This window comes from Pelmatolapia mariae, unplaced genomic scaffold, assembly GCF_036321145.2.
Source record: "Pelmatolapia mariae isolate MD_Pm_ZW unplaced genomic scaffold, Pm_UMD_F_2 NODE_ptg000851l+_length_28194_cov_1, whole genome shotgun sequence".
Taxonomy (NCBI): domain Eukaryota; kingdom Metazoa; phylum Chordata; class Actinopteri; order Cichliformes; family Cichlidae; genus Pelmatolapia; species Pelmatolapia mariae.
In genome coordinates, this window is record NW_027052527.1 from 13,013 (window position 1) to 28,194 (window position 15,182).

At 42.8% G+C, this 15,182-nt stretch overlaps 1 protein-coding gene across 1 annotated transcript; it reads right to left on the bottom strand.

Annotated features, from left to right (window-relative positions):
- Nucleotides 1-1,067: 1,067 nt before the first annotated feature.
- LOC134623714 (janus kinase and microtubule-interacting protein 3-like) lies at nt 1,068-14,277 on the bottom strand (the record flags this gene model as incomplete). Its single annotated transcript, XM_063468742.1, has 8 exons — nt 1,068-1,085; nt 1,193-1,276; nt 1,364-1,492; nt 2,282-2,386; nt 4,214-4,285; nt 4,442-4,477; nt 10,749-10,886; nt 14,131-14,277. Coding segments are annotated over 8 exons (729 nt in total), but the record flags the coding sequence as incomplete, so codon positions are not given.
- Nucleotides 14,278-15,182: the final 905 nt, after the last annotated feature.

The window sequence follows — 15,182 nt, forward strand, 5'->3', positions numbered from 1 at the left end:
CATGGCAACATTTCTTTTCAGCAGACAGTTCAACTTTTTCACCTCTTTTCACTACAAATTTCAGCTTCTTTACCCCTTTTCAGCAGAATTTTTGGCTTTTCACCTCTTTTCAGCAAAAATTTCTGCTTCTTCACCTGTTTTCAGCAGAATTTTCAGTTTCTTCACCTCCTTTCAGCACATAGTTTTATTTCTTCAGCTTTTTTTCAGCAGATTCCACTACACGGCATTCACACAGCATTTTCGCAGGAAATGCAACTTTTTCTAGGTTAAAATATTTCTGCCAAGTATTATTTTTCCTCTTCATTATTGCAGTTCTGCTAAGTAATTACATTTTTGCTAAGTTCCTATGCTTATGCAAAGTTATTACCATTGTTGCAACTTTTCAGCTATTTTCAGCAGACAGCTTCAGTGTTACAGCATCCACACAGCATTTTTGCAGGAAATGCAAATTTTTCTAGTTCTATAAAGTTGTTCTATATAGCGTGTAACTGTTCATATAGAGTGTTATTAAATTTATTGCTAATGCACATTGACTTCTGTGGAAATTTTAGATGGCACTCATCATCAGAAAGGTTGCCGGCCCCTGGTCTAACAGATCTTCAGGATGAACATGGATCTGGTCAAGCATTCAAAGATTTCCTCTCACCTTTATCCGTATTTATCAGAGAAAATGAAAAAGAAAAGTCAGGGCGTGCTCTCCTGAACTACCTCTCCAACCGTTTGCACCAGCAGAAATGCCAGCTGATGAAACTGTAATGTTGTGTAACTCTGGGCATGTGCAGTAGAGGTTCAACCTACAGGAAAAACACCGTTTTGGACACACCAAACTGCTGGATGTGGAGGTTTTACACCCACCAAGCACCAACATGAAGGTTTTGCCTCTTTCTCCAGACGTTAAGGTCAGAGCTCGAGGAGGAGATACGACCTGCCTGTCACTGTGAGTGGAGACTGTATCACAGCTGTGCCTCCTGCTGGCTCTCTATGGAGTACAACTGTTCTACTATATAGTTTACTCTACCTCTGTATGGCTCTGATTGGTTCTTTGATTAGCTTGAAGACACACCCCTTTATTGCAGGATTCTAGCCTAGAACCAATCAGAATGCAGATAATATTCTCATTCATCTGCCTCCTCTTGGTTTTATCCTTCTGTAATTTTTCTGCGTTTTAGAAACTCAACAGTTTGCATGTTACCAGTCCTTGCTGCTTCAGCGCGGATTCCAGATCTGAAACTCTGCTCTGGTATCGACTGATCTCACTCAGCAGCTGCTCTCTGGTCTGAAACACAAAGAATACAACCGTCAACCTGTTAGTGCCTTGCTTCATTGCAGCGAATGCAGCCCTCTGTGCCCCCACCGGGGTCACCTTGATCTCCTTCTCTGCATCGTAGTTTCCGCCACTCGTCTCCGCTAACAGAGCATATGCTCGCTGCAGCGCTTGGTACTCCTGAGTCAGCTGACGGTAACGAAGCTCCGCCTCCTCACGCACGCATACCTAAAACACACAAAACCCCAAATTCAGACCAGCGAGTCAGAGCAGTAACTGAAACAGTCTCAAGCTCTCATTGTTGCTGTCATCATGAAACGTAATACAGATAGCACAACCAATCATGCACAACTACACACATATCAGCCAATCAGACACTTGCAAGTCGCTGCTGGACGTATAAAAAACATGGCTAATATCGTACCACTTCAGAATTAAAAGCTATTTCAGAAATAAACTCAGTCATCATCTCCATCAGCTCTCTTTTTAATTTAACGACTCTATTAGGACTGATGCAGTTAACTGTTTATAGATCAGGGGTGTCCAACTCCAGTCTTCGAGAATTTAGACGCATCCTTGGTCCGACACACCTGAATCAAATTTATGGCTTGTTACTAGGCCTTTGCCAAACTTGATGGGATGCTGAAGAGGTAATCCAACCATCTGATTCAGCTGTGTTGGAGTAGGGATGCATCTAAAAGCTGCAGAACTGTAGCTCTCGAGGACTGGAGTTGGACACACCTGTTATAGACACTGGCAGCTTAAGCAGGTTACACCTTAAAAAGTACCTGAAGGATGTTTTGTTGTTACTATTTGAATTATTATTTAAAATCTAGCAAAGGTGGATCTTTGAAGGTTTTGTCTTTCTGTCAGCTCCCCATCAAAGGCTAAGCGCTGTCTGTTCCAAGAGTCAGAAACTACCAGCTGTTTCCTTTTACATCCCACTGGACTTAAGAACACGTTTAGATGTCCTCACCTTTGGAAACAGTGTGTGTGTGTACGTGTGTGTGTGTGTACCTCATCTGGTTCAGTATCTGGAGTTCTGTCAGTGTGAAAGGACAAAGACGAGCCATCAGAATCCACAGACGCCTCTTCATCATAGCCATAAAACGTCTCAATGACCTGCAGGCAACACACAGAGACACAACGTAGTTCTGAAAACCCACCACAAAGTGGCATAACACCATCAAGACATCCTTCATTTTTCTACATCACACCCAGTTCAGGATGCTTTACAGATCATCAGAGATCTGATTTCTGGTCCAGAAGAGCTGGCCAGAGTTGGTCCAACCAGCTCTCAGTATGTTCACATGAAATCATCGAAATCTGATGATTGGGCTGTAACCTGATTGGTCAAAGCCAATTACTGATGGAGCTGTGACAGGAGAGTACTCTGAATTAGTGAACACTGTTTAGTTTGTGACCTTTTAATATTTCAATCATTATTCAGAAAACACTGAATGTCTGTTACCATGGTGACTTAATTTAAGGAGCTTGTAAAAACACAAGCGACTGGACTCGTTTAAGTTTCTTGAAGATGTTTCATGTTTCATCCAAGGCGCTTCTTCCGTTATAAAACCAAATAGTGGAGAGTCCCTGGTAGTGGGAGTGTCCCTTATATTGATCATTACCCTCATCACAGGAGCCAAACTGTGAAAAAAGGTGTGGTTGCTATCAGCAGAGGTTTAGCTGAACCATCGTGAGACCCTGCCTCACCCTGTCATGTGACCTATTGAGATCAACTCACCCATGTGAATGGGTGTTAAGGTGTCTGTGAAGGATCTCAGAACTGGACTATAGATGGCAGACAGTTGGTGTCGTAAGCCCCGCCCTCTGTTCAAAGATAGCCGTTCACAGTGGACATAGATGCTTCTTTTACTCCTCTTTCAAACCTGTCTTCTCTGTCCAACATGTGAACATTTGCATTCTTAAAGCAGTGACCTTTGTCCTTTAGTACAGCCGAGTCTTGTCCCGTTGAGGTGGCTCTTCTATGCTGTGCATTTATAAAGTGGCTGTTTGGTGTCTCCAGTGTAGAGGTCTGAGCACTCCTCCCTACACTGTACAGCTACACTACGTTGTTAAATTTGTGTTTGGGATGAACCAGTTTGTGTGTGAGTGTGTGGCTGGGTACACTGGGATGTCGTGCTTGGAGAAGACTCTCCTGAGTTTCTCTGATAAACCTGTTACATGAGGGATGACAGTTGTTCTGTTTGTCCTTCTGATCCTCCCTAGCTGGTGTCTGACCGTCTTTCCTGTGCATCTTTGTTGATTTGACGAAAGCCCAGCTGGGATAACCACATGTTTATGAGCTTTCTTTACATGTGTGTTCCTTTGTTTCCCCTTCTGGCTTAGAGGGAATGTTTTTCCCAGCGTTGCAGGATCCCGATTTCCCCAAATTTGTGTTCAAGAGGGTGGTGGAAGTCAAGTGGGGTGTAGGTACTGGTCTGTGTTTGTGGGTTTCCAGTAAATGTAAACGTTGAGGTTTCCATCCTCCTCGATGTGCCATAAATAGCCCCTACACATCGTTTCTACTGACGACAACATTAAGCAGACATTAAAAAAAAGTTGTCACCTGGCGTTACAAAACACCCTCTCAGTTGACCAAAATTGGAGGTCCAAAAATGACTTATAAAAGACGTCGCTCCAACTTCACTTTGCGTAGTGGGATGCACATTCAGTCTGAGCTGCTGGAGCTTTACAGCAGGGCTTCATTTGCTGCTTTCAGGAACAAGCTGTACACAAAAAATCTATCACACTGAAAGCATTCTGCACATGAAAGAAATGCTGAGGGTCACCTGCTTCTGACCAGGTAAGCTGGTCAGCCTCGGTTTTCATGGAGATTCAATAGGTAAACAACTCGCTAAAGAATTAACCTGGCTTCGTCATACAACTCTCTGCACATCTCTTACACACAAACAAAGAAATACTGGGGTACAGGCCTGGCCTCACCCTGCAGGCTCTGAAGGTCCGTTTCCTCCTCACCGATTCCTGACGCCGGTACCTCAGTAACATGTCTCTCTCCTACAGACAGACAGACAGCAGCATGTTTCACTATTAATAGAAAGATCTTACTCTCAGGGTTATCACTGATTCTATGCATGTTAGATACAAAGCTCACAATCCATCATACAGGACACACCAACAACTGTATTAACACTGGTACTATTCAATACTTACAATCACATTCTTCACATAACCAGCTGTCTCCAGAGCCTGTAAACACAAACTAAGTTTTATTAAAGTGAAGTACTGAACTGTAGTACAAGTATAAATGTGTGAGTGTGTGTAGTACTAGTAGTAGCAGTAACAGTATTACTGGTAGTCTGTATGGACACAGCTGCTCACTTAATGGGTTTTTTTCACATTGTGGTTTCTCACTGGAGGCATCAAAACTATGAATGAACACATATGGGCTTATGTGTGTCCATCCATCCATCCATCCATCCATCCCTCTCTTCCACTTATTCAATTCAGGGTCGTGGGGGGGCTGGAGTCTATCACAGCTGTCTTAGGGCAAGAGACAGGGTAGACCCTGGACAGGTCCACAGTCTGTCACATGGCTAACACATAGAGACAGAGAACCATTGACACTCACATTCATACCTATAGGCAGTGTAGTAGGAAAAGCAGAATGCACAGGAGGCAAAACTGAATCTAACAGAAAACAAGCCTTTATTGTGGCCGATGAAACACATTAAAAAATATGCAATAACAAACAGAAAGAGAATTAACAAAACCTAAACTGGGAGAAACTAAAACTGATTGGTAATGAGGGAAGTGGAAACACAGCTGACATAAATGAACGTGACGCCAGGGGAGACAAAACTAAGCACACTGAACATGGAACAGAAGACTGTCAGAATGAAAGATGGAAAATAGTGAGACGGGTTAGAGTGAGAGTGTGGCAACAGCTTGAGAGAAGGATCAAGAGGGGGAAAAGATGTAACAAAGGTCGAGGGAGACTAAACACAGGGGACATGGCAGACACACACTGAAGACATGACACTATAAACATAGTGGGGAGACACAGACATGGGAGGGACCTGAACAGCCAAGAACAAAATAGGGAAACATACATAAAAACATAGAACTAACTGAAGCTTCAACTAAATAACTACACAAGCTAGAACATAAACAACACCACAACTCAGAATGCTGGGTCAAAGACCCAGAACAACCATGCAAACACGGGGAGAACATGCAAGGTCCACACAGAAAGATCCTGGCCTGATGGTGGAATTGAACTCAGGACCTTTTTGCGGTGAGGCAACCGTGGTAACCACTGTTTCACCTTGCTGCCTTACGGGCCTAAGCAGTAAACAAAAAAGTGTGACATAACTCAAAACTTAGCGAATTCTTAGCAGCTGTTTGACCATAAAGGCCTGATTCACACAGATGTGTCTGCTGCTGGAGCTCTGTGTGGCATCTGTCTGGGCTCTGATCTGAGCTGCTGTTAACTTGTGATTTCTGAGGCTGGTGATGAATGTATCCTCAGCAGCAGAGGGACTCCTGGTCTTTCCTGGGGCGTCCTCATGTGAACCAGTTTCATCGTAGCGCTTGATGGTTTTTGCGACTGCACTTGGGGACACATTCAAAGTTTTAATAATGTTCTGGACTGACTGACCTTCAGTTCTTACAGTAATGATGGACTGTGGTTTCTCTTTACGTAGCTGATTGGTTCTTGCTATAATATGAACTCTAACAGTTGTCAAACAGGGCTGTCAGCTGTGCACCAACCTGACTTCTGCACATCACACCTGATGGTGCACACCTGTGAGGTGAAACATGTCAGGTGACTACATCATGAAGCTCACTGAGAGAAGGCTGAGGGTTTGCAGCGCTGTCAACAAAGCATAGGGCGGCTACTTTGAGGAATCTAAACTATAAGACATATTTAGAATTATTTACCCATTTTTTTCTTTGCCACATAATTCCACATATCTTGCTTCATATATCCGATGCCTTCTGCGTATTATCTACAAGCTAAAAGGTAGTAAAAATAAAGAAAAAACATTAAATCAGAAGGTGTGTCCAATCCTTTGACTGGTAATATATATGTGAGAGAGAGTGAGATAACTGAAGCCATACCAGCTCGTCCAGATTAATAAGGTGTTGAGGATGCATTCATGAGAAGTGGGCTACTAGAACAAGGAGGCATAAGAGGGCAAGAGATGAGAAAAGGGCACTTTTGGAATGATACTACGCAAGTAACCCCAGGGGTTGAATAAGGAGCATGTGGGACCTATAGAACCTTCCATTCCCAGCATTCAGACTGACGGCAAAGCCACTAGTAGCTCAGTGTTCCAACATTTGGAAGAAGGAACTGCTATCACAACTGGAGATTGATGAGGTACAACACAAGGTAGTCAGGTCAAAGGGAAGTTATCATCACCCCCATCTGAGATTGACTACCAAGCCCTAAGGACAACAGAAGAAGCATTGAGTGCAAGAGCAGCTGACCTGAGAGAATGGATTATGAGATGTGGGCGAAGCTGGAATCCTGGACCCTCCAAAGCTGGTTACCAAGACTACGTGAAATACCCTCTGAAGGTCTACTAGAAGATGTTAATGCAGCATTATGGACAATCCCTACTGCGACCATCAGCAAACCTAATCAGCTGATCTACAGCAGCGAAGTAGTGATCTCGGAGCTGCTTGGCGACAAAATGAACAACCACAAGGAGCAGTATCTCCCATAGAGAAGGAGACTAGATCATAGCAGCACACAGGGAATTTAAATGGACTCTTTCTTCTATAGCGCTTTTCTACTCTCCCAGAGTACTCAAAGCGCTGTATACAACATGCCTCATTCACACCCACTCATAGAAGCACTTCTAAACTCAAGTGCAAACTAACCAACATTCACACTCCGATGAATGCATCGGAGGGCAACTTGGGGTTAATGTCTTGCCAAGAATATTTGTCATGCAGACTGGGGAAGCCAAAATTCAAACCACTAACCTTCCAATCAGTGGCTGATCTGCTCTACCACCTGAGCCACCGCCACCTGAGCCCATTTAGCCAACTATTGGAGCTGCTGAAAAGTACGATGAAGAAAGGCGGACCTAAGAAGTACGGCAAACTGTCTTTTCACTTGAAGAGGTATACCAGAGAGATAGAAGGCAGGAGAATAAAGCAGCTCTCCTTCCCTGAGCCATCCAAGGCATACTCTCAGTGGCAGGAGAACAAAGCATCAAAGCTGGACACAGAGCAATACTGAGAAGGACGCAACTCATAATTGCTAATCTCAGTGGCTAGTAGACCGAGAGCAGACCATAGCAACTTCCCTGAGCAGGGTGGAGTAACAATCACAGTGGCAGACAACCAAGAGAGCTGCTACTCAACGTGAGAAACATGTTGAAGCAACATTTGTGGTGATAAGGTAGTGTGTGTATGGTGTTGCATGTCTATAACAGGGATTAAGGTTTGCATGTATGTCAGGTGGGAGGTATTTAATGAGTGAGTGGGAAATATATTCACCTGGTTACCAGTCTGGCGGCATAGGCAGTAGGGAGAGTGCATTTTTTGTTGACTGTGTTCATTTGTGCATGTCAGTCACCTTGCCTCGTTTAGAGTGCCTTAAGTAGTTTGCATGTGCTCAGGCTTGGCTGCAATTTAAATGGATTACTGAAATGTGCAATAAATGCTCAAGGGAAAATGTTTGGAAGCCGGATCGTTTGTTGGTCTGTTTACAGTAACAGTAAGCAGTACTCCCTACTTAGCCTTGGACTGGCTCAATTTATATCAAGTCACTTCAACACTCGCTACGGCTGACTGAAGGCTGGAAGGTCCTGATCCACAAGGATCCCCAGAAAGGACCAGTTCCATCTAACTACCAGCCAATAACCTGCCTCAGTACCACAGCTAAGATGAACAGGCACATGACTCAATACATGAGCGACTGGCCAACCTGTGCACTGCCTGGATTGACTACAAGGAGCCTATGACTCAATTCCCCACACCTGGATCCTGGAATGCCTAGAACTAGGGGCTGTTCGATATAACGATATATATCAGATGACGATATAAAAACATCTATCTTTTCAATTTACGCTATCGTTTGTTTCGTGGTGTCGCAAAATGAACTGTTTACGACAATATTTTTTCATGGTTTTGATGGTCACTGTAGTGGCTATATTAATTTCTTAAAGTTCTCTCTTTCTCTTATATTTAATATAACCACACTACGGACAGACAAGCGCCCGTGTCCGCTTGTTTATTTTCCACATTAACCTTTCACAATAAAGCTCAAGATCCTGTTGAGACTTTTCAAAATAAACTGAATCACGTGAAAGAGTATGCAGAGTATTTATGGATGAGAAGCAAAAAAGAGCCGTCAGGTGCTAAAAAAATAAACCATAGACTCAAACGTTAGAACAGGCTTTCCCCCGCAGCACGCCGTGTAATAAATACTCACAAAGAAAACGGCGGCCGTTACAACTTATGTCTAAAAATGTATCGTTTCATGCATCGGGTAAAACACTTGACTCCATGTACACGACGCCCAGCTGGAAACACTTCACGCAAGTCGAACTGCCCTAAAATTTTTGTGATTTATATCGTTATCGGACGATAGATGTCTTATATCGGGATATGAGATTTTGGTCATATCGCAGAGCCCTACCTAGAACTGCACAATATTAACAGGACCACGAGAGCCTTCATCAGGAATTCAATGGGGATGTGGCGTATAACACTAGAGGCAAACAGCCAATTGCACAAGTCACCATCAACTGTGGGATCTACCGAGGACATGCCCTCTCCCCAGTGCTGTTCTGCACAGGCCTGAACCCCCTCAGTGAGATCATTGCCAAGACTGGCTACAGATACAGACTACATAATGGAGCAATCATCAGCCACCTCCTGTACAAGGATGACATCAAGCTGTATGCCAGGAGTAGAACAAGACATTGGCCACAACTGCCAAAAATCTGCAGAGAGGAAGACAAGTCCTGAGGTGTCAGCAGAATGGAAAAAACAAGGTCTGTGCAATCAACACCTACTGGACATCAGATGTCCTGCTGGGATAATAAGTTGGCCAAAGCAGGAGATAGAAGCCACTGACAAGACAAGGGAGCTCCTCACCATGCATAGAAGTGTTTCACCCCAAGTCCAGCACTGTAAGTGGAAGGCAGCAGCAGAAACCTGAGTAAGAACAGGAACCATAATGGAAGGACAGGTTCCTGCAAGGTATGTACCAATGTCAGATAGAAGAAGTGGCTGACATCCAGAAATCCTAACAGTAGCTGTACAAAGGTGGACTGTAAGACAGCACAGAGGCACTAATAATGGCAGCACAGGAAGAGGCTCTGAGCACAAGATCCAGGGTCTACATGGGACGCCATAACAAACTGGCTGGCATAGTATACAGGAACATCTGTGCTGAGCATGGTCTGGAAGTCATGACGTCAAAATGGGACACGCCCACTGGGATGGTTGAGAATGATCAAGTTAAGATCCTGTGGGACTTCCAGATGCATACAGACAAACTGGTGATGGCTAACCAACCGGACATAGTGGTGGTGGACAAGCATAGGAAGACAGCTGTAGTGATAGGTGTAGATAATGCTAAGCAATAATGAAATAATGAAGGAAAATGAAAAGCTGGAGAAGTACTAAGAGCTGAGAGAAGAGCTAGAGAAGAGGTGGAGGGTGAAAGCAACAGTGGTCCCAATGATAATCAGAGCGCTTGGTGCAGTGACCACAAATAGCTGGGCGAGTGGCTCCAGCAGATCCCAGGAACAACAGCCGAGATTTCTGTCCAGAAGAGCGCAGTCCAGGGAACAGCTAAGATACTGCGCAGGACAGGACCCTCAAGCTATCATCATCATCTTATACATACATATGTAGTAGTACCAGTACTTTGGACAAATCAGTTTGTGGTGTGTAGTAGTAGCAGTATCAGTACTTAATTGTGGTTCCAGGATTACATAAAAGTAGAATGTTAGGCAGAGTCTTCAGGCCCCTCTTCTGTGGAACCAGCTTCCAGTTTGGATTCAGGAGACAGACACTATCTCTACTTTTAAGATTAGGCTTCAAACTTTCCTTTTTGCTAAAGCATATAGTTAGGGCTGGACCAGGTGACCCTGAATCCTCCCTTAGTTATGCTGCAATAGACGTAGGCTGCCGGGGGCTTCCCATGATGCACTGGGTGTTTCTTCTTCACTCACTATGTGTTTATACAACTCTCTGCATTTAATTACTAGTTATTATTAATCTTTGGCTTCTTCCTGTTGACAGCAGATGGCCGCCCCTCCCTGAGCCTGGTTCTGCTGGAGGTTTCTTCCTATCAAAAGTGAGTGTTTTCTTCCCACTCTCGCCAAAGTGCTTGCTCATAGGCAGTCATATGATTGTTGAGATTTACTCTGGTTTATTTGTATTATTGTAGGGTATTTCCATTACAACATAAAGCGCCTTGAGGCAACTCCTGATGTGATTTGGCGCTATACAAACTGAATTGAACTGAATCAGTAGTATTGGGTACCTTGGACAGGTCATCAATGATGTGTTGCTGCTCCAGGACTTGTAACCGCAGAAACTCCATCTCTCTCTCGTCCTGACTGTAACCATGGTAACTGGTGGAGTGGCTGCGGTCCAGATCATTTAATGAACTTGGCCTCCTCTGTGGACCACAAAAGCATGGCTGTTACCATAGCAATGGTACGCTAAAGTATTTGATTGATGTTTGATGGTTTTTCATGCTCACTGTCACCAAGTGCTTGGCCATGATGGGTTGTCTTTTCTTTCATATAGAAATGTAACTAAACTGAATAGACGTGGAAGAAATGCTCAGCAGCTGATGTAGCACTGTTTCACTGTGTTTGAATAAAGTATACTATAACTAGGGCTGTTCGATATAACGATATATATCGGATAACGATATGAAAACGTCTATCGTTTCATTTTACGCTATCGTTTGTTTCGTGGTGTCGCAAAATAAATTGTTTACGGCAATATTTTTTCATCGTTTTGATAGTCACTGTAGAATTTCCTAAAGTTCTATTTTTCTCTTATATTTAATATAACTCACACTACAGCGGACAAACGACTGTTTTTATGCGTTGTCATTAGCAACAACGATGGTAAAACCATCGTGTGGCTCTGCCGTCCGCTTGTTTATTTTCCACATAAACCTTTCACAATAAAGCTGAAGATCCTGTTGAGATCTTTCAAAATAAACTGAATCACGTGAAATAGTATGCAAAGTATTTCGGACGAGAGTGTTTACGGACGAGAAGCTAAAAAAGAGCTCATAAAGAAAATTGCGGCCGTTTCAACTTATGTAACACTCGACTCCAGGTAAACGACGCCCAGCTGAAAACACTTCACGCAAGTTGAGGGGACCGAGATTCACAGAATTTACAGAAAATGTTACATTTTTGTGATGTACATCGTTATCGGGACGATAAATGTCTTATATAGGGATATGAGATTTTGGTCATATCGCACAGCCCTAACTATAACAGTTTCTGTTTTAGTGTAATTTCCATTACAGTAAGTAAAAGTAAGTAAAATATATTTTTCACAGATAAAAATCACAAAGTGCTAAATAAAATAATATATAACAATGAGAAAACTGATTAAAAGCTTGTTTGTATAGAAATGCCTTCAGCTGCTTTTTAAAAGAGTCAATGGAGTTTAAACACCGTAAAGCCAACAGAAGAGAGTTCCACAGCCTTGGTGCCTGAAAAGCCCATGTGTTTTGAACCCAGTACGTGGGGCCAACAGTAACTTCTGACCGGAAGACCTAAGTGCTCGGGATGGAGCATGAGGTTTCAACAGGTCAGATGGACTGGGGAGCTTCACCATGCAGAGCTCTAAAAGTTACGACTAAAATTTTAAAATGAACCCCAAAATTTATTGGCAACCTGTGAAGAGAAGCCAGAACTGGAGTAATGTGTGGCCTCTTGTCAGTGCCAGTTAAAAGTCTTGCCGCAGCGTTCTGTACAGTTTGAAGGTGATCCAGAGCTGATTTGTTGGAACAAGTACAAAGACCATTATAATAATCCAAACGAGAAGAAATAAAAGCATGAAGAACCATCTCAGGTTCTGTCTTTGACACCAGTAGTCTCAGTTTAAAATGTTTCTTAGATGATAAAAACAGTTCTGAACTAGTTTTTTGGAAAGATTCACACTGTACTGTCAAATATGATGCCCAAGTTTCTGAGACTCGATTGAATAGAAGGGCGTAAAAAACTGATATGCTGCTTAATTTCTGAGATTATATGGTCAGGACCAAAAATCAAAGTTGTGTATAAATTGTCATTTGATCATTGTTTGATTTCTGACAGACAATTATTTAAACAAGGCAATTTATAAAACTCAGAAGCTTAACAGTATAACTGAATGTCATTAGCATGGAGATGATAAGAAATATTATTGTAACGTCTGATAATTTGGCCTAGAGGGAGGATATAAAGTAAAAAGAGAATCGGACCTAAAACAGATCCTTGAGGTTCCCCAGAAGGCAGAACTGATGTTTCAGACAACACATGATTCATACAGACAGTAAAAGATCTCTCAGATAGATACGACATAAACCATTTTAAAACAACACCAGTAATCCTGAACAAGTCCTTCAGCCTATTCATCATGATGCTGTGATCAACAGCATCAAAAGCTGAGGAGAGAACCAGTACAACCAGTACGGTGTACTCCCCAGAGTCTGCTGCCATCAACATGTCACCAAACACTAAGTAAAGTGGTTTGAGTGGAGTGCAGTTTGTGGAAACCAGACTGGAAAATGTCCAGAACATTGTTCTTCTACAAAAAGTTGTTCAGTGACTGTTTTTTTTCCAAGATCTTTGACACAAATTATCATTTTGATATTGTCAGTGTGATACTGAGAGGATGATGGGGAGCGACTTTATTTACAAAACAATTCAAAAATTCATTACAATCAGATTTAGTATAGACTGGTACATGAGGAATATCAGGGGAGACAACATTCATAATTGTATCAAACAACACTTTGGGATTGTTCTTTTTTGAAGCTTTTAGATTTCCAAAATATTCAGTTCTGACATTTTTCATCATGTCGTTAAGTGAGGAAATTGATTCCTTCAGATGTATCCCATGAACCTCAAGTTTGGAAGCCTTCCATAAACGTTCTAACTTGCGACAATATTTCCTAAAATTCAGAATATTTTCATGTATCCAGGGACAGAAATTTGAAGAATGGACGACACTTTGTTTCAGAGGAGTCCCTGTATATAAGATAGATTTACATTAATTGTTAAAACGTGCGTATATATCTGTGTATATGTTTGTGTATATAGGTAGGTATGTATGTGTGTATGCGTATGTACTCCTGTGTATGTATAACTTGTACATATCTTTTTTGTGTAAATGCCTGTGTTACTGTGTAGCCTATGTTACGCTATTGTGTGTTACACACACTCCCTAAGTAGGTACGCTTAAACTTGTGTCTCTCTTATCTTCCTCTCCTATCCAAAAACTGAATGTAAATCTACATCCTGCCAACGGAGAGATGCCAAACTGTGTTTCATTGTTCTTGTAACAGTGACAATACAGATCTATGCTATTCTACAAGACACCAAGAGTCCTGCCAGGGTCAAACATGGCAGAGAACCTGCCAGCAGCATCCTGGTTTATAATCTGGATCATTCAATCTTTTGGATCATTGGTGTAAGAGGTGAAAGATAAAATGACAAGTTAAACTTCAGAGTCTTGTCATTGGGTTGTCAATGAAGTACCTAAACCCTGAAGTGTGAGTGAATCCTGACACCTGCTGGTAAAAAGCAGTAACTGTGTGTGGAAGCTGGACATCACATCAATTCTAACACCATCACCAGTTTGACTGACACAGAATAGGGTGTGTTAGAGTCAGAGGTTACCATAGTTACCATCTCCAGATTCTCCTGGGTGACGAAGCGAAGCTTGTTATCGAGGCGACGCAGTGCTAGAGCCAGCTCTTCGTTTTTGCGGCTCAGACGCTTGTTCTTGTCCAGAAGAGGAAGAAACTGACTCTCGGCCTCTCTCAGGCGCTTCAACTACAGAACACACGAAAAATAAAAACATACAGACAGGAAGAGGACAAGGATTTTATCAAGTAATTCATTAGCCCCAGGTAAGATAACATTAGGGTGACAGTGCCCTACAGTGTTTGTAGTTCTTATGATTGGAGTCCATTAAGCTTACTGTCTCATTTCAAGCTCCATATTTTGTTTCCTGGACTGGAGAGGCATTGCATGAGTTGCGGTTCATTAGCTGCATAAGGTGGAATGTAACAATGAATTTACAGGTGTAGCTGCCTTATTAGTTAGGATCAGCCTGGGTTAGAGTTAGGAACAGGTAACAAGGACAATAAAAGGAAGGAGGAGCTATACTATAGTAACACGAGCTACTGATTGAAAACATTTCAGTCACTAGCGTTCTCTGCCAACTTACTCCTATACAGCTTGTTTCAACCAACTTAAGCACTCTGGAGGACCACAAAGAAGACCGGGACAGTTTAAGCAGTATGCTGACAAGTGTTTCAAGTCCATTGTTATGGGGAAACAAGGCACTGACTCCATCCAGCAGCAAAGGAATGCTGCCATGTTTGGAACGGGCTTCTCCTCAGACTAGCAACATGACGGAGATTTTGGTGTCCATAGATAAAAAACCATCGAGGTTTGACATATGCCTGTCCCCACTGGAAATTTTGCATAAAGACTTTCAGGTGCTGTGTAAGTCCGTGGAGTTCAGCCAGCCGCAGGTGAACACACTCACTGCTGTGGCCGGGGAGAGTCGGGGAAATCCCTCAGCAACGGTATGACCCAGACCTCAGACGAAAATTTAAAAAATCAAGGAAACTGTCGTCGAGCTCCAGGCCTGCAGCATGCTAGGCCTGGAGGCATCCTAGAGAAGGCAGCAAAGGACCCGCAAACTACAGTGAGACATTACATCTAGATCC